A 25,451-nucleotide genomic window follows, 5' to 3' on the forward strand; every position below is an offset into this window, starting at 1 on the left:
GTCAACCTGACTATACATTCTAATATGACTGATGTATTCAGATAACTATTACTTGTCAACAATAATTATTAACAATGGATATATATTTCCATTCCTATAACAAAAGCAACTTCAAGATGTTGAAATATGCACCTTTGAGAGCTCCAAGATTAGAATACAAATAAAAATGTCTAAAACTGCGCCATGCCAGAGGACAATTTCTGCAACAGAAATTTAATTAAAGCAGTGTGCAGTCCCACCAGCAACCTCAATGGAGGACCAGGGATCATTTTAGAGAGAAGAAACCAATACATTTTGGAGGTTGACTTCATCAAGATGAAAAGCCACCGGTCCGGAATGAAGAATCTGAAAGACTGCTGCTTTTCTGCACCTTTTGAATATCAGCTCTTGTGATTACAGCTGCAAATTCCTCAGCAAGTGCAATTTTACAAGTGTACACAGTTCAATCAGTTGAAATCTTTGAGACACAGAAGTTCAAAACAACTTTCCAGTAGTTTTGATCTCAAGGCTGTTGCTGATTACAAGCCAGGTTCTCATTGAAACAATTGTTTCTGAAGGATACACCCCAGCAGTATAAAATTTCACTTCAAGGATTGCCTGGAGGAATGAAATTCCTATGTGTTGTATTTAATGTTATCAGCCTTGAGACTGACTTGATTTGTCTTTAGCTATCGGGTTACCTGTAAAGAAAAAGAAAATCAGAGAATCAAAACTGTACATAGAGAATCTATTTCTGAAGTACTGGAAACGGAGACTGAAATATAAGATCTTTGTCCAGCAAAGCTCTTCCAATTGTTTTTAAATAAGTGAATAATTCCCAATGGTATTAGATGGGATTTCTCCCCAACTTAAATTGTGTGTTTAAGTGCTTTATTGGAATTGGACTTGACAAGGAGAAACTGAAATGTGACCAAGCTTAAAAATATAATAAAAAAGTCTGAAGGTCACAAATTACCAACCCACAAATGTCTAAAACATTGGTTTCAGGGAAAATTTCTGTATTCTGTTCATCCTTCCGTATGGTAACAACTATGCTTTTAAAATGTTAGCCATTGAGTATAACAGTGACTGATACTGGAGATGTATTCTTCCATTCTTTACATGCTACTTTAAAACACAATCATAGAATCATAGAATCGTTTAGGTTGGAAAAGGCAATGTCCTGATAAGGGCTAAATGCATCTCAGCAAGCAATAATCACCTAGTGGAGAAACAGGACAAAAATCATGCATACATAAACAAGAGAGAGAGAGAGATCCTGTTATTCACAAGGTATAAAATAACTACCGAGGAGTTCACTTAGAGTGGCTTCATCCAGCCTAACATGAAACAAGAGTGGAACAGAAGGACCACAGAGAAAGAGTGGAAGACCAAGCATTTCACAGTAATTGGACTTTCCCTGTGTCTGATTTGGATTTTAAACATTAAAAGAAAAAATATCCGTCATATCAAAGAAACATAACTTTGAGGAATATTTCTGCTGTGTCAGTGGATACAATTAATGATCATGTAACATTTTAATATCAAATTGTGTCAGGGGACAACATCCCAACTCTTGAGGAACAACCCTTTGGAATGGTCACGATAACAGTTTATGACATCAAGGGGCATATGATTTTGATTTTGATCACAGAGAGAAGGGTCATGCTCCTTAATGATGAAACATTCTTTTGCCCTCAGCAAAACTGTTTGCATACAGCTCTTGTCAGCTCTGCAGAGCACGAACATAGACCAGAATATTAAAAGGACTGTTCAAGGAGTTCATTACTTTGGTTTGCCTTCTCCACCAAGTTGTTTCTATGAACTGCACTTACGAAGGCAATAATAAAATTGTGCCTTGTGATTTTTATGATACATGGGTTTATTTATTACACTGCTCTTGTTTTGTTTTGTTCTTGCTGTTGGAAACAGCCTCATGTGGCCCCTTCTACAGTGGAAGATTGCCTGAAAAAATAATGAAGAATTAATTTAAAAGTCAGGCAACATATTTCTATGCCATGCAACAAAGCTCAAAAAGTTGACACAGCATCTTATTGTTATTTACTTTTTGCTTTATTGTAACAAGCTGGAATTCTACTCATGGACCCAGGTGCCACTGAGTACCATAATGTAAAATACATATCTTCTGATCCTATCTGCAGGTGGATTTTATTAAGTTACCTTGAAATAGATAGATGTATAGATATATAGTTATATAAATATATAGATACAAAAAAACTGTGGTAAATCAAGTGATGCAAAGCACACTGAAAAGAGATCAAAGGATGTGAGACTCTCAAAGAGACCATGTAGATGCAGGGTCAAAGCTTCTTATTTTTCCGAACAACAGAGCAGACCAAAACCAAAGCAGAATCAGAGGCCGGTTTCCTCAGAGGCACAACTGGCCAAGCACAGTCACGGGAACTCAGCTGCATTCTCTATTCTGCCTACGTACCCACAGAGTAGACCTTTGCTATTAAAAAGAGATCGTGCCAGCTGACTTCTGAGAGACCAAGTTGACCATGACCCAGCAATGTGCCCCTGCCACAAAGGCAGCTAATGGTGTCCTGGGCTGCATTAGACAAAGTGCTGTCAGCAGGTCGCGGGAGGTGATCCTTCACCTCTGCTCAGTACTGGAGAGGCCACACCTGCAGGAGTGTGTCCAGTTTTGGGGGTCCCCAGTCCAAGACAGACATAGAGCTACTGGAAAGAGCCCAGTAAACGGCCACTAAGGCGAATAACGGACTGGAGCATCCTCCTATGAGGAAAGGCTGAGAGAGCTGGGACTATTCAGCCTGCAGAAGAGGAGGCTCAGGGGGGATCTCATCAAATACCTGACGTGAGGGTGCAAAGAAGATGGATCCAGGCTCTTTTCAAGCAGTGCCCAGTTACAGGACAAGAAGCAATGGGCATAAACTGAAACACAGGAGGTTCCCTCCCAGGAAACACTTTTTTACTGTGAGGTTGACTGAGCACTGGCACAGGTTGCCCAGGGAGGCTGTACACTCTCCATCGTTGAAGATATTCTCAAGTCATCTAGCCCTGGGCAACAGGCTCTAGGTGACTCTGCTTGAGCACAGGAGTTGGACTATCAGAGGTCCCTTCCAACCTCAACCATTCTGTGATTTATTATTTCTATCAAGAAACACTTTTTTACTGTGAGGTTGACTGAGCACTGGCACAGGTTGCCCAGGGAGGCTGTACACTCTCCATCGTTGAAGATATTCTCAAGTCATCTAGCCCTGGGCAACAGGCTCTAGGTGACTCTGCTTGAGCACAGGAGTTGGACTATCAGAGGTCCCTTCCAACCTCAACCATTCTGTGATTTATTATTTCTATTACATCCAGCTCTGCCAATGCATGGGCTAAGGTGATAAACTGCAGCCAGCAAAAAAGGTATTTTCACACCTACATGACTGCTCAGTTACATGGCTATTTGGAAGTGCAAATGTGTTCTCTTCAGTCACAAACTCACTCAGTAAAATCATAATCTGCAGGTCTATCTGCTTCCCCCCATCTACCTCTACAACTGTGTGCTGAAAATATCCCTATAAAAGCAACATACACTGTTACAGAGAATAAATAGTTCATATAAAGAGGAAAAAAATCAGATAGCCATTCAAATCTGTGCTCTATAACAGGTGGCTAATCATATACAAAGGTCATTTTGTTTATACAGACTGCACAGCAAGTCAAGCTGCATATTCCTAGTTTTTACAATTACGTGATTGGAGTTTTTAACTGCTTTCCCTTGCCAGAATTTTTATTATTCTGCCTGCCCTCTTTTTTTTTTTTTTTCTTTTTTTTTTCTTTTCCTGTTAACTTCCAGGTCACACAATGCTATGTAAGAAGGGAATACTTGTTACATGCAAGCACAGACCAGACATTAACATTAATGGAAGTTATATATCCATACACATTAGGGAGAGAATAGACCTTTCAGATGCTAAAGGCAGTTTCATAAAGAAGCAATGAAATTTTAGCTAATATCTAGTGACAGTATTCCCAGAAATGCTTAATTTTTTATATAGTAAAAGCTATTTTGTTGGAGTGGCTGAGAAGCAAGGTATTTTGCCAAAGATCTTTATAGGAAAAGGGGGACTGATAGCAGTATGTGTCCAGTCTTTAAAATCCTAAGAGAACAGTAACACACTGAATGGGTGCGAATCAAGTCTAATCAATTTTTCAGTTAATAATTAATATGTGTGGAAAATTAACTTTGCGGCTGTTTAACAATACAAATGAAAAAAAAAGACATAAAACCTTTAGCATCCTATGTGTTGATTTAAAGTAATTTGTTCATTAGTGGAATATAATTACTCCCTTTATGCTAATATATTTTTTTCACATGGTTGTTATATCATAAATACAATGCATTAGACTCGTTTCACTTTCTTGTACTAAATGTGCAATTAAAGTATAATTACTCTGCAGTTGCAGGCTTTTTAATTTAAATTAGTGAGTGGCTACTGTAAATTGGCTGTAATTGTACGTGAACTCACTTGTTTTATTTTAAAACAACAACATACAATTAAATGCAACTGAAGTTTTCCACATTTCTTCCGCTCACTAAATGTTCAAAACAGATTCAGTCTTTGGGTAGAACATTTTTGCCAGGGTAACCCAGAATGGACCAGAGGTGAAAAGACCTCACAGGCAGCGCATTAGAAAAGCTACTAGCTCAAGAGATTTTCTGGACAGTCTCCATTCCAGTGCTGCTGACAAGGGGTGAAAAATGTCCTCACTTCTCAAATCCCCACAGCTGATGAATACAGCAGATAATACCACCTATTCCATAAGAATAGATCCCCAACAAAAACCCAGCCTGATACTTTTACTTAATACTTCTTTCTGCCTTAGAGGAGGAAGGGAGGAAAACCAAGACAACAGGATGTAAAGAATGGCAGAGTGAATATTCCCTGAATAGTAAAGCACTTTTCCTTATATTCATGCACCTAAGCATCAAAGTTACAGGATCACAATTAGGTGTAGTACAAATCTTCTATTTCTTCAGAGAAACAAGTGTATCAGTAATTATTTGCAAACTACAGAATAGTTTCTACATGCAAATGAGGCACGTAATTAATTATTGTTATTTAATCACGTTAGAAGAAAATAGATAACAATATATGGTATATTGAAATAAGCATGTTGGAACATGCTGGAACATTTCCTAACACAACTTTATGCATTACTATTTTTTTTGACTGGCAGCTCTTTCAATTTTTTTCTATGTTTACCGCAAACCATTCACAAAATCCATATTAAAAACAGACTCTTGAGTTTGCAAAGTCAAGCACTTGAAATTTAGCAACTTGCCTTTCTATGGGTGCCATTGCAACTCCAATTCTATCTCTTCTCCATCGTGCACAGTAAACAACAGAATTTACTGGGGGAAAAGTGTTGGAGGGAAGCCTATTATAATGTCATCAGGGCTGTGTATCAGTGCAAATGCAGAAAGAGGCAAATTTTTAAGCCAGGGTTTCTTCCCTTCATAGATGATTCAGCACTATGACAGACCCTCTGCTCCAAGTTTTCACCGAGGAACATAAGTAAACATAAGAAACAGAAAGAACTTAATACTGGCTTTTTTTTTTTTTTTTAATTAGAACTGTTCCATCAATTGTATAGGATTGTGTGTGTGGTCATAGACTGAGTGTCATCTGAGCATACTCAAGAATTATCAAACTATCTTTTTCCCTTTTTTCTTTTTTCCTGAGACACGTAAGATAGAGAAAGAAAATTATTTAAAAAAAAAGAAATTAATAGCTCGCTCTGAGCTAAGTGGAATTTCACGTGACAAAGAAAAACCATCCTGGCACCCTTAGCATTCTTCTGTAAAATATTAAAGGCCTGTGGGAAATGAAAATGGTGTGCGGATTTCTAGTAAAAATAAAAAGGGTCTCACAAATGTATTTAATGATCAAGAAGAGATAAGCTAAATATAGAGAATGCCACAAGAATCCCTTAAATACACGTTTGAAGAAAGGGGCCTAAGAAATGGCTTGAAGAAACGCCTAACTATGGATTGTCCTCCAAGACAGGGAGATAAGACAGAGATCTTGTACTAAGACAGCGCTTATTTGTATGTAGTACATTTCCATCCATTTTGTGTCCTTATTTTTATATTCTTTCTTATACTGTCCGTAAACAGACCACAAAAAATATTAATGAAACATGGTCAAAAAAGTGATTCTTTAGCAAAACTTTCCTAATAAGGAATGGACCTGAATAGGGCTGTATCAGTCATATTTTTCCATTACATAACTAACTTTGTTCTGGTAGTGAACACCTAATATGCATATTACACGGCAGAAACAGAAGGGCCCATACAACCAGAAACAAACATCTGCCAATGTACTTTTTCCACTTACACCGTCTGCGAATGAGGTCGAGGTTGGAAATGAATCTTTTGAACAGATGGAAACACACTGTTTCCTGGAACTTCAAAATCCATACAGCGTGTTTGCCATGCACTATCATTCATATGCGGCTTATGAAAGCAAATGACAGTTTGCATTGCTACTCGTGCATGTTTGTTCACTGAAACAGTTCAACTTGTAAGCTTGGAAGGTACTTCTGATCTAATACTACTGCCTTGTACCAGTGATACTCAAAAGTACTTTGCAAACATTAACAAAGGACAGGCTCACAATTTGCTCACAGCTTGAGAATCCTGTAATTTATTTTCTAAAGAAGTGGGGAAGCTGGACAAAAAGAGCTGTTAAGGATCTTTTTGCAATAAGGTTCCTACATTCATATGCACTTAACAGTAGGTAAGTGTGGATTTGGGAGTTTATGCTAGATAACTAAGTTTCTGGGGCACAAGGAACAATTTCAAAAGTCTGAAAATTGTTAAGGTGATTCCGTGGTATTTCAGGGGTATACTTGATAAAGTAACTGCAGCAGAGAACTGTGGATCAGGACACACGCCCTTGTTTCAGTATCACAGACCGCTATTTGACTTGGGCTAATGACAAAAGGTGAAATTTGAGTGATTTGTGAGCAGTATGGAAAACAGATATTTAATGATAACTATATGGATTCATTTACCTTCAGAGAAGGTTACATATTGATAGACATTTTTTCAAGTCTTCAAGTGTTTAAATTCCTGCTCGTAAAACTTTGGCCCTACCTAACTTTTGCTATCAAGACTCAAGAGCTTTAAATTTTTCTCTTGTTTCAGGCACCACAGTGTGAAAGCTGTTAGCCTAAACGTGTTCCCAAGCCTCTAATGGAGCAATTTAGAATTCTAGATCCTCAGGTCTGTCCTTCGGCAAACAACTCTAACTCATTTTATTAATTAAACAGAACATTTCCCAGTACACTGAAATGGTTTGAAAATTTCCCATGTCTTTGATAACCACCAGACTCTAAAGCTTTTAATTATTTCATACTTTTATTGCACTGTGACTAATCAGAATTGCATTTGTGATAATTCTTGTGCTTAGGACCTTCCATTAGAAAGAAACAAACATGTTGAAAATTCATTTCACACAATGCCATTTGAAGTATAATTCTGTATTTCTTCTTTTCCCACTGCTCTTAATGATTTCAACAGGAGATTTTTGGTGTTAAAGTGAAGATCTAGACAATTAGTGTTAAAAATTGTGATTAAAATCAAAAGCTTTGGAAACCCTTCACATGTAAATTGAGCTTTCCACTTGCTTCAAATGACCTTAAAGCTAGGACTAGAAAAATGGGTAAAGGAAAAATGTTTTACAGCATGGCATACATTCCTGAAAATGACAGAGTTCTTCATCTTAAACACAGCTTTAAGATTAAACAGACAACATCTAGCATATTTTAGGAATATAGTGGAAATATGCCTCTCCCAACTTTTTCTGAATTTTAAGCAATCCAGTATGGGATGCTGAGCTTTCAACTATGAAGCAACACCTAACTGAATGTACCAAGATGCAGTTCCTTTCTAAGCACTGTTTTCCTCTCCAGAGCATCTACTGTTTTCCCATGATAGGGAGTGACTTAAGTTCAATAACTGGGTCTACCTTTGAAAGGAGAGTGAGCGAAGAAAGATGTTTTAAGGCTCCCAGAAGCATCTGACTAACACACTGAGGCTGCTTAGGAGCACAACATAGAGTCTTTCCAACCACCCTCCTGAAGCTCTGCCCAAATAAGTCACGATTCCTGGGCACCTGCAGCAAACTAAGCAAGTATAATGAGGAGTAAGGTACAACAATTCCTGTTAATACTGTGTAAACCTGTATTTGTACACACCTGCTGCTCTGTGAGTAATAAACCAGGGCTGGAACACATTTTCTGGAGTGGTTTGACTCTTTATTCCTCAACGAACGTTCTGGCCCTTCCTTAGAATCCGACCAAGACTAGGATTCATCACAACTAGTGCTCCAACGTGGAGCCAGAATATTTTGTGTGTGTGGAAAAATCAAAAATTGTCATCAGGCACAGCAGAAACCTCCTTTCTCTACTTCTCCATTCGGACTTGAGGAGTTTTACACGTTTGCCTAAGAAACAAACACATGTCAAGTACTACACTGTTATGGAATTAGTTACAGAAAACAAAACTGGGATAGATGAAACTTTCTTTAACTTACAAGGAAAAGTATAAGATGACAGGAAAAAACATATTTCAGAATCAGAGCATCTTCTTTTAGCAAAAGAGCATGGTCTCAAAAACACCCCCAAGCAATAACAGTAACCCCAAAGGAAGAGGTTTAAACATACTCAAATTCAAACTCATTGATTTGTCACCAAAATGCAATAGAAACTGATAGATAATACTAATTTTTGCAAGTATATCAGCAATCTTAAACTATGATAACACAGTAATTGAAAAGTTCTTTGAAAATAAGTCCACGGCTAACCTGTGGTATAGAAAAGAGCCGTAAGGTCAGAATACAACACCTTCTAAATGACCAATGAAAGATTTAAGTGTGTTCTTCCCATATAGGTTTAAAGTAAAAAAACAAAACAAAACAGAACAAAACAAAACCCCAGAACTTTAAGGTTTGAAAAATGTGAGCATTCTGAGAACTCTACTTACAGTCATTTCTATGGCTAGTAGGTTACAGGAAACACCATAAAATAACAGATGACACACTTCAAAAGACAATATTCGATTCAGACAGCTAGTTCCTTATCTAGATGTTTGAGGTAGTTTTGGACCTGCTGATAGTGATTGCTTCCGACAAGGGTTGCACAGCACCTCAAAAGATCACTAAATTTATTTAAATAATGCTTACAAAAAGATTATTTTCCTTTTTTCTCCTTTATGGTTTTTAACTTAAATGTCATGCTGCAAATCATTAGAAACATGCATTACAAGATTAAACTCAACTTTAATAACTTGTTGCTTTAATAAAATCTTTACACATTTAAATACTATGAAACAAATTAATATGGGTCTGTATTCATATTTCCTTGAACTTAATAGTTTACAAAATAAACTTAATGGATACAACTCACTGGGACAATTATCATAGTGTATATCTGATGAAGACATATGAGTTATGTCAAGGCTAAATTAATTAGTCTTTCGAAAGTACTTCATTATTATTCTCTTCCAAGAAAGTAACGCCACTACAATGCACTAAACTTTCTCAATGTTTCTGTAACTCAGCACAGAAATTAAGTTTATGGTAGAATTGTTCTAACTTCACAGAATTTTTCATTTACAGAGAACAGTTTTATATTAAAAGAAGACTTAAACATAAACCTTATTTTACTTTCTGTAACAGATAATAACTGTAGCAATTCAGACAAGGATATATCCTCTTGAGGTTTTTGTGGTGATCACAACTCCATAGTGGGACTGCAGCATGGCGGCATAAATGACTGCAAGACAATTAATTGAATACATGTAATTTTCTTCTCTTTTACACCACTTATTCCATCTAGTCATCTCAAGTGGGAGATAAAAACAATCTCCTTCCTTTTTACACATGAGGAAACTGAAGCATAGTGAAGAGTCACACTACCCTTCCAACTGTGAGAAAGTAAATGGAGAAGGAGGGATGGCAAGAGTCCTGTCTTTGGTTTTATCTGACCTCGCTTACATAAAGAAAAGCCTACTGTTGTTCTTGACTGGAAAGGAAAACCTGTAACAAGCAGTTTCCTGTGTTTAATATTCTAAAAATGAAAAAACAAAACAAAAAAACCCAGCCTTGTTTTAAAACTAGTTTGAGGTTTTAAATTGCCTAATGGGTATAATGGATTTTAAACTTTTAATATAATTTCGAAGAAATTGGGTAAGATTGAACTTCAAATTATCCCCACTAAAAAATCAGGTAGTCTAAATTCATCACATTTGACATCTTTTTCTTCAGATGTTTATGGTGTGTTATTTTTTCTGGGATTTTGAATGGAGAGTAACAAACCATTTGGATGAGATCAAAATAGAAATGTAAATTATTTCCTTACCTGAATTTTTATCTTCTCTATGAGGGTACCTGCTGCTCTTTTAGTGCAGTACTGATGTGTTTTCTGCCTTTGTCCCAAGCTTCAGAGATTCCTCTGGTGATTTTTCCCCACTTGCTTACCAGCTTCCATTGCTGGCATTTTGAGGTAGTGCACTCACATTTGGCTCCAGGAATACTGCCACAGCTGAGGGAATATAAGACAACTAAAAAACAAGTTAGAAAACAGCAGAGCAATATCCAGGCAGGAAAAAAAAAAATGTTTAAAAACAATGAATCAGTCATCAACTTGAAACCCTTCGATCATTTTCCTCTCTCTTCCCATTCATTTAGGATCTCCACATGAAGAAAAGACTTTCCCATGCTTGGAGAAATTTTAGCCAAAGTAGTGGGTGCTGACAGAGTAGTGGGTACTCATTTAGAGAACATAAAATTATTTTAAGGGAATCTAATTTTAACTTTCTCCAGTATGAGTACCCATCACGCCATCACTCTAATACAGATAAGAAACAGAAGAAAGGTGGCAGATTTGGAGGATTTCAGAAAAATTTCTGTCACCCTGTCTCAAGCCTTATTAGAACCGGGGAAAAGGATGACTCAAGGGCTTTTCACCTAAAAGTTGGCATAGATGAACAATTAGAAGGATTTCTCATTGCCCAGGAAAAAATACATAAAGTCTGGTTCACTAAGAAGTAGTCAAGATTATGGTTGCTGATTCCCAACTAATAGTTGTAGTCATCTTGATCATCACAGAAAAAGAAAGGGAAAGAACAACTAGTACTGTCAAATGAATAAGTAAATAAATTCAACACAAAACAGAGAGCATATCCACCATCCATGCTTGAAGTTAATTTAGACGACAAAATTTCACAGTCATTCTCTTGCATTTTTTAAGTGTAATGGTCACAAATTCCTGTGGTGTTCTTGGAAGAAGATAGCATTACGCACTGGTATTATAACCAGAAAATGATGGCTTTGATGCTTTTCCCTGGCATTTGCCCTGAAGTCATGATAAATGAGTGCACATTACTAGCATCATTCCTGAACTGATTAGAAATGTCTTCTTGCTTCAGTATTACAGAGATTTCCAGGTGAAAGTTACAACTTCCTACAACGCCTTTGTAGTGGGGATCATCTTGATAGTGTTTTTGAACTTCACAGCACACAGAAAAGCTGTATCCTGTCAAAGGAAAAAATGAACTCTAGAAATCCAATTGAGAACCTGCTTTGGTACTCAATTTAATTTGTCTTTCTTAAAGAACGTGGCCAGTTGTCTTCATACCTGGATCTTCTCATTATCTTCTGACTAGTATGTGACCCAAAACAAGGTAAGTATGAATGAATCGGAGTAGCTAATCACAATTAGACACTGGTATTCTAAAATCTCAAGTCATGAAAGAAGGACCAAAAGGCTCTGAAGAGGTTGTTGCTTTCAAATTTCAGGAATGTAAGTACCAATGAAGTGCTTTGAAGTCAACAGAGAGAAAAAGGACTCTAGTAGTTTCTTGAACAACCCTCCAAAAAGATATTGTCTTTGCAGGCAATCAGCTTCAAATTTGCCAAGTTTCATTCTAGGAGAAAGTCTCCTGTTTCTTTTTTGTACTTTGAAAATGTTCAACAATAATTATTAACAACTGGGATTAGAATGATGTCTTGAAGATGATAAATTTGCTATGCTTTGGTTTCCCAAAGTCACTCTGAAAAAGTGACAAGGAGGCAGGACAGAGGAATTTCAGAATTCTAGAAGAACAACTACTCTGATTTTTCATTGTGTTTGCCTGAATTGGTAAGAGCACAAGCAGAGGTAAAGTTCTTTGGTCTTCTTTTGGCAGGGACAAGTTCCTGAGCCACAAAGCTTGAATTGAAGACAAAGGAACAAACTGTTGTTCTGGCTGGCATCAGCAAGATATTTTCTGGCATTCTGGAAGCTAAAGAGGTAAAGCTGGTTTGGACCTCTTAAAATATGCAGCTCCATTAAAATTCTCAAATCTTCCATTACTATTGAGTTTGTAGATACATGTTAGTTAGACACAATCCATTGTTTCCTTGACATTACATCCATCTTCATAAACTGGAGACACACTTGTGTTCACTTCTGGTTTTATAGGTCTTGCCAATATAATTCTATCTGTCACATCATACAAATAAGTCATGGTGAACTGGATATTTTCTAGCTTCACTCAGAATCTCCACTTCAAAGGTCTATGACATTTCTCACTGCAGATATGGAAGGGGATGAATGATAGTCGGGACGGTAAGATCTGAGAAGGAATCATCTGTGTATGCTAATAATGCAGCAGAAGGAAGCTCAAAGTCCATTTTATAGAACATATAAGTCCTTTGGAGTCTTTTCTTTGTACACAGCAGTGGTGTCTTTCTTAAGACGAACCTGGTGTTCACCAAGGTGGAAGAAGGAGTAAACTATAAGCTATGAAAAAAATAAACAATTTTGAAATTCTTATAGAAATTAATTTTATGTTGGTCTTCTTCTTTTTTAATTTAGTCTGAGACATCAATCTTCCACTTATTCTCACCTGAAATACATTTTTCTTCATTTTGTACAGTTCTCAGATAGGACAGGAATGTCTTCATTATTCTTATGAAGAAATAAGTAAGATTTACAACCATGTTCACTTTGCTCTGGAAGGGAATAATATCCGAGTAATCTGATTTCAACTGGTTTGAGAGCTGTTCAGTCCTCCAACGGTGACTGTGCATAATGCTCTGTATGACTGACTTTCTCCACTTGATATCGATCATTATTCATTTCCTTCCTTCCGTATTAGAAGGCAGAAAAGCAGAGCTGCAACAGGGCAGTACTTCTGAGGTTTTCTATAAAAAGTCCTAATGAGTAAGGAAATACCTCAAGATAATGATGTCATTTTGGAGGATTGAAAGTATTACCTTTTGGACAGCTGGGGGCCACTTTTCTACTCCCTCCTATCAGTGCTGCAACTAAGCAGTGTTGCACAGTTTGTGAAGCCTGTGCCAAATACCTATGGAAAGAGGCAAGAGTTCTGCCTACAGCTATTTAGGTAGTAGGTAATGTGAGGTTTCAGAACACTCCAGTCCCTCCGAGCTGAAATGTATAATTTCTGACTTGCAGAAATGATCCAAAGGAGCCCTTACAGACTGCAAAGAAGGGTGAGACAAGGAAGAAGCACTAGCTTTAGAACACGCCAGCATGACTCACACGATACCGGCATTTGAATATCATCTTCCTATATGGTAACTTCTGAGGAAGTAGAAACTGTCAAAGATTTTCCAGGAAAACTAAAAAGGACTGCTAGATATTCAAAGAGCCCTTCTTGCACAGCTGTGAAAGGGCAAAGAGACTGCCAGAATGGAGCTGCAAATGAGAGTGGAAACGTCTTTGATTTCGGTGTCAGGACTTTTCCACTTTGTGGAGAAGTGGAGAAAACCAGTAATTTACATACAGCCTTTGGAACTCATTCTTATTTTCCATCACAGAGGTAGAAAATTATTCTTCAGGCATGAGGTCAATATTTCAAACGTGCCAGCAAAGGACAAATTGGGGGGAAAAAAGAAAAGAAAGAAAAATAAATCACAAGCTGAATCTTTTGGGACAAAGGCAGAAAACCTCTTGGCTGGACTGATGGAGTGGAGGATTCCCATGTGGAAGAAAGTAATGCTTGCAAAAATCACTGATTAGTTAATTAATGGCATGCACCTGAAATCCATTTGCGTTTTTCTTTAAATATTGCAGAAGTATTTTCCTTTGATTTCAGAGTAATTCTGTCAGTTTTCAGGTTCTGCAGAAGCTAAAATGATGCTTTACAATGGATGTTAGCTGCAGTCTTACATTAGAAAAAATTTTCCCTCATAAGAATGTATAAACCACAGCATGTATTACTAACACTTTGCAAGTGTGATGAAGTAATTGCAAAAGATTTCATTTCTCATGATTTGTACAGTGTGTCTACTCACAAAAAAAATAGTGTAACCCTTCTGAATAGCTAGAGAGAAGACTCAGTGTATTCACAAGGAGATGCAGTAAGGGTTTGGGGGAAAAAAAAAAAAAGGAAAAATTGCAAACCTTCTAGGTAAAAGCTGCTAATAAAAAAATAAATATACTATTCTGCTTTTAGAAATTCTTTTCTTTCAAATAATGCATTAACAGGCTCCCTCTTTCTAAAACTTATACCTATGAATATCGCTTTTAACCCATTCTCTCTTTTGATGTTCTTCACTTTCAGTTCTTAATATCAGTATCCATAGGACTCAAAGTCAGAATCGAACTAAACAAAATTTGAGACTGAAAATGTCTTGGGAGTTGAATGGATTATCTTCACCTGCCCAACAAGTTTTACTGACCGTTCTGTCTGTGACTTTGCTTATAACATTTCACACCACAACACTTCTTCCTTCAATCTTTTTCACCATAACTTATGTTTTATGGGTATTTTTAAGTACATTTGCATTTGAAGAAAGGACTGACTTGTCTAGACTTCTGTGACCTACAAATGAACATCATCAAGTTGTTGGCCTAAACTCATGTCAAATGCAGACTTGCAACAGGAAGTTTTTCAAGGGGTAGAACTTGGCACACCAACCTCATATTAAAGAGGTAAATTTTGTATATAGCAGCTATTTTTAAGAAAATCGGTGAATTGTACAGCCCTGAATATTTACGATTGCTTGTAACGTATGTTGGCTGGAATGCTAACTATTTTCATCAAAATGTCCAAGCATCCCAAAAGATTAGTATTTAGGCATCCTATAAAAAATACAGAGCTTCACTATGAAAGAATGGTGATGCTAGATCAAAACAATAACTACTGACTAATACAAAAAGCTAGCTTGACCCCAGAAAATGTCATCCTATTTCCATTACCAGCTCATTTGCCCCCTAAAACTTCTATGAATTTTTAGGAAAATGTGTGCATGCCACTTATTGCTATTTTAATGACAGATTAGATACAGAGCGTCTCTGAGTTAGCAATGAGAAACATGCTGAGACAGCTGCAAATTTCTCCTAGTGACAGATTAGCCAAAGGCATGGAAAGAGATACCATAGCAACAAAGAGGCTGTCACAAGTGCAATCACTCTTTTCCATGGGTAATATTTTGCTACAGTCTGTGCACTTACTTATACTGTAATCGCATCCTTTTTATGAACCACAAGGTATTGCTAGTCACTGTATATATGTGTATTACTCCTATAAATCTTCATCTGAAATTAAGGTAGAAGGTGAGGAGTCTGTAGACAGAGACTCTGAAGTGAGGTAGGGGAATAGAGCAGCTTTACAGTGAGGTTGTTTCTTAATTTATTCATACAGCCTCTTAAATAATATTAGGAAAAGCACTTCCTGTCATTATTTACTACTGACACGTGGCAGATCATTGATTTATCCTGCAAGTACTTCATGTTTCACAGCGGTCAAAGCAAAAGGCAAATTGCTTCATGTGAGGGAAGTCAGTAGCAGTTCTACACTGAAACAATGGCATGTGAGAAACACATTGCTTTATTAGCACTGACTGACCACAACTACCATACCTCCGGCCTATCGGAAACATCCTAGAATAACCTATACACAATATTTATATGATGAATTTCTGCTTTTACTTATTATGTGTCATTACTACTGCTGTTTTTGAAAAGCCTCGAGGAGGAAGAGGAATAAAGACGTGACGGAACAGGCTACCACAACGGTAATATTTCATTTCAACTTTGGCAGAAAAAATAGTAATACTTGTTCCATTTTTTCCCCCTCTACTGCTGCTTAAAGAGCCTATGCATCTGCTGCTCATGTGGAGATGCACAGATCAACAACTAACGTAGCTGCATTACTAACACTGATATTAGGCTCAGTTACAAGAAAAATGCCATTTTCTTGTCATATCCAAGGACACATTTTAGCTCTCTTGTATTATGTTGTCTTACCTAAGCAGCGATTATGACAGCACTGGTAGTAGTTGAGTCACCACTAATGTTGCCTCCTGATCCTGAGAATCTCAGTAGCCCACTGCAAAGCATTACTGCGTAAAGGTGCCTAACAGAGCTCCTTTCATTCCTTGCACAGAAAGAGTTATGAACAGCGTATTTTATAAATTGAAACATAAATAAAATTACTGCCTCTCCTTTCAGCAGCTGTAATTAATTTAGAAACAATCCAGCATCTGCAAGTGAGAAAGAGGAGACAGGGTAAAAATGTAAGCAGTATTTATATATAGCAACAGAGCTGCATTGATTCAGAGTAGTGGAATGCACATACTGAACAGCATTTGGCTTCCTGTGCTGCCAGTTGGTGTGTTTGGATGGTATACTTTCTCCTTTTCCAAGAATGTTATTCAATTTTTAGTTTCTTTTAAACTCTGGATGCCATAATGTAAAATTAGATTAAATGGAATATTACAAATATCTGACTTCAGGCTCTCTCCAATATTGTTTTGGAATGTAGATAAACATTCTCAATATGGATTTCTCTCCATCCTGGCAATATTTCTGTTCTTTTCACACTAGTCGTCTATCTGTGGTATTGATTTGGAAAGCAGATTTGGATTTGGAATGTAGATAAATATACTCAATATGGATTTATTTTTGGTCCTGTAATATTTCCCTTTTATTTCTCTCTGTCCTTGTACTATTTATTTTTTTGCAGTACTCTATTTCTAATATTGGTTTGGCATATAGTTACATAGTAATATATTAGATATTGATTTCTTTCTGTTCTGCAGTGTGCTCTTCCCCAAACATTAAAAATAATAGCCAGCTTACAGAGTGACAATTGCAGGTCCTTCTGCCTCTCATAAAAGTGTGTGTGCTCAACTATTCCAGAAGCTGGATGCTCATTTCCAAAAGATGGCCCTTTACGACATGTCTGAAAATACTACATTCACTTGTTTATAGCAAAACGTTCACTTTCACCTTCTAGAGATTTTCAGAGGTTAACAATCAATAGCTGCTATGCATTACATCTGATCTTTTTGGTTAATTTATAGTATTAGTATTAGCATTAGCATCAGCATTAGCATCAGCATCAGTATTAGTATTGTATTATACCAACAAATCAATTCTAAAAGGACATGCACTGGTTGCCAATTTTTGCTGAATAACAGATACTGGACATGTTTTTCATCATAGTATGATTCACCGATTTAGCTCATAGCTGTGTATCTTCAGAACAAGAACATTTTTTAAACTTCTTTTATATTATATTGCATTTCACTGGAAAAGGGAAAACATAGCCCCCATTATTAAAAACAGAGAAAAGGAAGACCCAGGGAACTACAGGTCAGTCAGTCTCACCTCTGTGCCTGGCAAGATCATGGAGCAGATCTCCCTGGAAACGATGCTAAGGCACATGGAAAATAAGGAGGTGATTCAGGACAGCCAACATCACTTGACTAAGGGCAAATCATGCCTGACAAATTTGGTGGACTCCTAAGATGGGGTTACAGCGTTGGTGGATAAGGGAAGAGCAACTGACATCATCTACCTGGACTTATGCAAAGCATTTGACACTGTCCTTCACAACGTCCTTGTCTCTAAATTGGAGAGACATGGATTTGATGGACCGACTACTTGGTGGATAAGGAATTGGTTGGATGGTCCCACTCAAAGAGCTGCGGTCAACGGCTCAATGCCCAAGTGGAGACTGATGACGAGTGGCATTCCTCAGGAGTTGGTCTTGGGACCGGCACTGTTTAACATCTTTTTCGGCGACATGGACAGTGGGATTGAGTGCACTCTCAGCAAGACTCAGGATGCACCACTTTACCTGTGTTCCTGTGCTCTAGTTTTTGCAGGAAAGACACACAAGTTTATGGGCTGTCCAGGAGCCACAACACGCTCCAAGATAGTCCCAGGGTGGGTGCCTGGGGAAGCGGGACCCCAGGAGGCATCACAGCATGCACTTTCATGCAGGTCACATGCAGCTTCTCGTGCTCTAATTTAAAGTCAGACTGTTTTATAAAGTTAACAGACAATGTACTGTTATTAAAAATACAAATAAAGCTGGGCATCTGGATCTGCCCTTGGAAAACACCTACCCAGAGACCTTTGGTGTGGAATATACTCCATAACTGAGAGAAACAGGAAAGTCATTCTCATCAGCTCTTGTCTGACTGCAAAATGTAGTTTTCCAGTCTTTTTAAAGGGCTCCTTTTTTAATATAAACTCATAGGACTTTTTTAATGTCATTGTCAAGTTTATACATAATACTGCTGTATTTTGTAGTTTTCAACTAATGGGAAAATTCCTCTGTTTTAAACAGTCATTTTCCTTATTTTGCAAAGAGGAAAGGAAACACAACAAGAGAGATTTTTGAATGAAAATAATTATATTAGAAAATGGCTGTAAGAAGAAAAAATATTTCAAAGGTAGAAAAATAATTCTTTGGATTTTCCCCTTTTTTTAATACTTTTGTCATCATTTAAAGAGGGCATCATGACAAAAATTTTGTGTTTATTTATGAAAACATTGAAGACAGCCATATAGAAAAAAATTCAATTGCTTCCTCTCACAACAGTTTCTCAGTCTGGAGGAGAATGCCACAATGTGCCTGGTAAACCTCAGCTATGCACAAAAATATTTCATAATTCTCCGGATGTGTTCCTGAACATCCTCTTTTGTTGTAGTCTAATGCTCAGGAACACAAACACGCATTTCTTTATATGAAGTAAAAAAAAAAAAATTACTGTTTTAGCGAAATTGTCATTGCCTTTTCTCCCCTTCCCCTCCTGCAGGCTACGTAGACCCAAAATAGTCAATTCTAAACCAACACAAGTTGACTCAGTATTCAGCTTATTCATACACACTTTCCCCCCTGTATTCATTCCTTTTCCATGGTTAACTCCTAATGTCAGCCCTCTCCCACTAATATGCAGGCAAATTAGGTAAAACAGTTTAATCTTTCCATAATACCTGTTTTTGCATTCTGAAGGTAAATAATTTCATTCTGAGTTTTCTTAACATTTGGATTCTGAGTACCATAACATTCATGTTATTTCTAATTCATTATTCATGTATTACCTTATTAGATCCCCATATCTGAACAAAATGCAAAACCTCAAGTAGACCACATTTTTAAAGATCAATTCTTTTTCTCTCATTATTCACTTGGCCTTTTTGTTTAGTGACTGATACCATAAGTATTAAGAAGATATTATCATTATTTTTTACAACAGTGTGATTAAATATGCTAACAGAGGTGGACAAGCGAAATACCTCCTTCCTCCACTGGTTTTATCTCTAACATAACGCTTAGCTATTAACAGCTTGAGATGTGGAAACGTAGGTCTTGCTTTTGAACTTGGTATCCTGTAGAAGAGAAGATAGTACTTAGCGGTTAATTGGGTTACTTTTTGTGCACATGAAGGAGGCAAACTTAGAGATGTTTGGAGGTGAATATAGACTTTCTTAGGCCTTTCAGGGAAGCCTTCACAAGGCTTTTCTGCAATACACTTAAATCACCCAAGCTGTTCAGTTCCCTTTGTTTCTTTATGCTTTTACATTATACATAATAATCACATATGGGTTATTTTGTTTGACAATCAGAAACTTATTATTCATGACTTCTTAATACTCACTCTCTGTACAGTTCTTTTTATTTTTCTCAAAAAAGGGGTTTTGAAACCACACAGCACTTTAGAATTTTTCCTTTTATTTATATAGACTTTGGGGAGCAGAAAGAGGAGCTACAAAAATATTGTAGTCACTACATAATAGGAAAAAGTACTTGCTTTTTGATAATACGCTACTCTCTTAACACAAAGAATCACTCCCATTTCCCATAGCAATGTATATATTTTTCTGAGCATCAGAATGACGTCTGTTAGAATCTCAGCCGCCTGCATCTGGAAAGACAGAGATCTTCATTCACCTGCCATGTGGTTTCAATGACACAGACCAACTTTCAGTCAGAAATCTGAATCAAAGTTTGCTGTTGTCTCAGAACAGCTTTGCAGCTGCGTGGGAAATGAAGGAAGAAGGGGGCAACATACAGTATCTGGACAAACTAGAAGGCAGAACAAATAGTGGGGGATTTAAGGGGATTAGTATTTTCCTTCTAGTGGTGGTAGGTCTGCAAGCTGGTTATGGTAGCCATTGTACTGAATCAGTGCGTATGATGGCAGATAGAGAAAAGGACTGGCTTTTTCATAGCATTACTTCTGAAGAGGTATGAAATGAGTCCTGAGGATTGCCACCACCCATGGAGGACAAGAAAAATCCAACTCCTGAAAAGAGCCAGACCTACGAGTTTGCAACAGAGACATAAGCCCTTGAGGACATGAACCTTGGGCTTCTGTAGACTCCTAACAGTGGACAGAACTTCCTAACCCTGACCAATCCAGGAAAACCTATCTTCTAGCAAAATGTCAGGAAGAAATCTCCTCAAGATGATTTTAATTTGTATCTCCCCCTTTTGTGACCTCTTTTTTTCCTACAGAAATGTAATCTAGACCCACATTTTTACTCACTGCTTGTTAAATTCTCACAATAAGTATAAAATGGCATGCATTCTTTAACATTAATAGTGCCATGTAGTAGTAGCCAGGACAAATTTCAAAAGACACACACTTAATGCTTTTTCTATTTCTATTACTATTACTAAATTCTATCTAGTTCCTTTTGGTTAGATTATACATGCACACACATTTTACGTGCATATAATGAGACTTGCATTGGCATGTGTGAAGTTAAGTGTGGACAGCCTTCAAGCAAGGTTAGCTTCAGAAGAAACACATTTGAAAGAGGCTTCAGGAGTGGAATTGTATATCAAACATTTAGGAAGCATCCTTCCTTCAAAGAATGTCAAAATATTTTAAAGACTTATACATACAGAAACTGAGACATTTAGAGCTCTCTGTGGAACAGAAAGAATATAATTCATTCAGTGTATACTACATTTTTCTACAACAAAGGTGTACCAGAAATTTAGTGCCTATGCAAGGAAGATTTCAATCACATTACACAGACACTCAAATACCTGCATAGAGTAAACACCACATTAGCAAATTATGACCTGACACTACAAACAATTACTAAATCCTTACAAGCAAAAACAGTCATCAGTATGTGTGGTGGGGTGTAGGGTTAAAGGTGTTCATGCTTACACACATGCATGTGTGTCTTCAGAGTGCATTTTAATCTGTTTTATGTTGATGAAGAACTGTGTTGATCCTGTAGAGATACAATGCTGTAGTTTTAGGAAGTTGGAGTGCTTAATGCTTATCTGAAGAATTTGTTACTCTTCTGTTTCTGTTAGCCACTAAAAAGCAGAGATGACCGCACGTTTACCTTGTTTTCAGGCATTGTATATGATGAATGTTAGATGTATTTCTGCCAAAGTAATTTTGAACCAATAATATAAAAAGTGTCAAACAGAGAAAAGGAACTCACTGAAACTCTGTCAAAATTTTTTAGTAAATCCAGTCATACAAGATTGAAAGTACCAGAAGGCCATACTGTAATGACACATCAAATGCTTACCATATGCAGCAGTTTCTATGTAGAAACATGATAACTCCACGTTATTGATAAAAATCCAGTTGTTTACTATCCTGTGAATGAAGAGCTTAGCAAGGTGTATAGACTTTGTGCAATGGGTTTCAGTGAGAAATACGCATCAGATTGTAATACATTTGATCATTACTGGTAGTTGAAGAAGGGATCAACTCTACTACCTCCACTGCTTACCTGAGAAAGCCCGGCACACTGCTTACCATGTTCAAGCAATTGCCAAGTATGCTGAGAAAAGTGTGCAGGACCAGGAAGTCCCATCCCAGTATGACCCTCTTCTTTCATTAGTCTTCTCAACTCACATCTTCTATGTGCACTTCCTGTGTACCTTTTTTTTTTACTTGTTGGTAATATGTCAGGTTGGTATCATACCTACCCTAGTTGTTTTCACTTTATTCCCAGAGGAACAGCTCCATCCCTTACGATCTGGAAGAACTTTACATTCCTCCCCTTCAAGACATGGTTGCATGTGGCACCACCATTTCTGCTCCACTATTGAAGCTACAAGACAGGAAAACAAACACATTTGCATGTTGTTGAAATGGACACTTTAATATGTCATTACGTTCCAACATCTCGTTTATTTTCCAGGAAAATGTTAGAACTATATTGACTGACAGCTACTCTCTGATTTCAGCCAGCTCAGAACCTTCATAAGAAATTAGGGCTCAATTTGCACAAGGTGTTGTGTGTTTCAAAGTCACTCTCTTTACTGTGGTTTATTTTTCCAATTTACTGCAGTTCAGGAACTAATTTTGCAGCATTTCTTTTCAACCCTCATTTTTTCTTGCTCAGAAAATTTTCAAAGTTTTAAGTAGAATCTCTTCTTTTGAGTTAGTATATTTTGCCTGATCTGTTACATAGTCTAGCATAGCCTGATTAAATTTATTCCTCAATGATGACATATTTACAGCTTCTCTGACAGCCAACAACATATCAACAGTAAAGAGATCACGTAAAGGGTGAATCCATCCTGCTCCTCTTTCAGAGAAACACGTGAAAAATCAACTAGTATTTTCCCAAATGAAGCATACGAACCTATGCCAGATTTGTTAAGTAAAACATTAACATTGCACTGTGAATAGGAAAAATAATGTTGGTTTAAAAAACCTAAAAAACAGCCAGAATGGTGTTCTCTTTGTTTGCTTGTTTGTTCCTGTATGATAAAAATAAATATATAAATAAAATGTAGGACTGCAGCACATGAAAATTACATGCCTATGTAGATTTTGCATAAACACTTAATTAAGTGAATTTCATACAACTCTGAGGGCACTCTGTTAAGTTAGATCAAATTTAGCTTCTCAAGAGGTCTCTTTCACTGGCATCTAATAATTTGGCTTAGCATTTCCACAGTGTAATAGCAAATATTTCATTTTTCCCTCCCTTTTACCTTGGGCATGCCCTCCAAAATGCAGAAGCTTTCCTACTCTTATTTTAAATAATTAACTGTAATGGAGTGGTTCTTATTGGTGACATTAAGCCAGCAAAACCCCCTAGGAACATGCCATGAAAGGAAGCAACAGAAGTAGTCGCACCATCAACACAAGAAGGAGCTGCCCGGGTGGTACCCGCTACCTGCCCAGGGAAGCAGGAGCACTTCACAGTCTGCGATCTTTCTTCTATCTTGTTCTTATTGCAACATCTGTGGAGTGCCACCACTTCACAGGTCCCAGTTTTAACATGATGAGCTGTGAAAATAAGCAGATGAGCAATTTGATAACATTGAGAGGTAGCATCATACTATTTCTTTTTTTTTTTTTTTTCCTAATTGGAAAGTCATTAAGCTTGGGTCTATAAGGCAATCTGCCATGCATGAAAATTCTACTAACACTAGAATGTAAAGTTGATTTCTTTTCCAAACGTAGTATAACTATCTCGGGCAGAAAACACTGGCTAAAGAAGAACAATTGGAGAAGGCTGCATATGGGACTGTTCCAGTGAAGTGGGAAGCAGAAGTGTTATAAAACTAACCTAGAAGCTATATTAATCTCTGGATTCCCATAAACAACTGTGTATCTCTACCAACATTTTTTTTTCCCCCGTAAGGCACAAACTTTGATACGGAAGTATATCAATGTTAAAATACCCATCCATGCATGCATTTTCAGACTCTACGTTTCCAGACTTTATGTCCAGGGCAGATGCAGTTTTAGATATGATATGCCAAAACCTTCCTACAGATGGACAGAGAAGAACTGGCAGGATACAGGGACAGCCCTCAAAAAAAAAAAAAAAAAACAAAAAAACACAAAACATAAAATCTACTAAGGAATCTCATTTTAACTCTTTCTGCCTGGTACTGCAAAGTAAGCCTGGGAACATGAGGAACCAAATTTTTCAAACATGGGAGGCAACAGCACAATCTTCACTATCCCATATCCAGTACCTACCACCTCCACCCATACAGCTCTAACTGATCACCAGTCACGCAACTGGAGTCCTACAAGAGGAGCAATTTGGTAAGAGAGGAGATACCAAACTGCCCTTTCTGGTTCAACAGCCAGTTACCAAAGGATGTTGAGTTCAGAAAAAGTAATTTTAACTGAACTTTCAGTGGTTACTGATACAAGACCAGATATTTCTGGAGATAGTTCATTTCCATCAGAAGGAAGAGAGAAAGAAATCTGAACTTTTAGCTGGTATTGACCTACAACTTTGGACAGGAAGGAATAATAATTATGCAAAGCAGTACATGTTTTAACAGTACCTCTAAGTCCTCTGTTTCTGCTGCCATTTAATTTCTTGTGTGCTTCATGCAAAGCCTATGTACTGAATGCTTAAGCTACCTTTTATATCCCTAATGCAAACAATAAATGAGAGCTTCCACGAGAAGAAGGCCCTACTGGCAGGCTTTCAGGAGCCCGACATTGATCTCTGGATTCACTCAGTTGTTATTGCACAGTATCAGCTCCCAAAAGGCCTGAGGAAGGAAAACAAACTTGATTTAGGCTATGGAAACCAAGAATGTGCCTAGGGGCAAAAGCCACAGGCAGCAATCAGACTCTGGGTCTTCATCAACAAAATAAAAACTACTAAACATTTCATGCAGGCAATTATCCACTTTTCAGTAGAACAAAGTCCCCTGAACAGTCTGTGACCTTTGTTGTCACTCACTGCATCGTACTATGTCAGGTTAGATCATACTCTATCACATCATGCTGTGAGTTCAGTTGAAATGATATAACACAATGCAAACAATTAATCCATGATCCGTCATGTTGTGATACGCTGAAATGCTACGTATAAGTCAGAAGTCCAGGAGGAAAAAAATCTTTTTTGCATAAAAATGCTTTTCTTTTTGTTTTTTAACTATTTATCACTTTTAATTCAATAGAGGATGTGGAAAGCAATTTGTACTATCTGTGTGAACTTTGCAGTCTGTGATATTTTCATACATTCGATGATCAGCAAATATTTTTACAGTTACCAGCACAGTCTGCTGTAAAAATTATTTTTAATTATTTTCCAAACATTTTCACAGGTTTATATGCCAACAAAACAATTTAAATAAATACATTTGTTTTTCTCAATAAAATGGTTATAGGTTTTTTCATTTGTGAATATGGTAAAAAAATTATCCTAGGATA

At 37.2% G+C, this 25,451-nt stretch overlaps 1 protein-coding gene across 1 annotated transcript in view; it reads right to left on the minus strand.

Moving 5' to 3' along the window:
* Positions 1 to 301: 301 nt before the first annotated feature.
* FAM19A2 (family with sequence similarity 19 (chemokine (C-C motif)-like), member A2) overlaps positions 302 to 25,451 on the minus strand; it is a 53,305-nt gene continuing 28,155 nt past the window's right edge. The window contains exons 2-5 of the mRNA XM_009708222.1: positions 23,400 to 23,552; positions 22,238 to 22,362; positions 8,218 to 8,465; positions 302 to 680 (exon numbers count right to left, since the gene is read on the minus strand). Of these exons, the coding sequence (XP_009706524.1) occupies positions 8,454 to 8,465; positions 22,238 to 22,362; positions 23,400 to 23,552 (290 nt within the window). The 3' untranslated portion in view covers positions 302 to 680; positions 8,218 to 8,453. The remainder of the gene's footprint in view (positions 681 to 8,217; positions 8,466 to 22,237; positions 22,363 to 23,399; positions 23,553 to 25,451) is intronic.

Source organism: Cariama cristata, unplaced genomic scaffold, assembly GCF_000690535.1.
Source record: "Cariama cristata isolate BGI_N322 unplaced genomic scaffold, ASM69053v1 scaffold1119, whole genome shotgun sequence".
In the NCBI taxonomy this organism is placed as follows: Eukaryota; Metazoa; Chordata; class Aves; order Cariamiformes; family Cariamidae; genus Cariama; species Cariama cristata.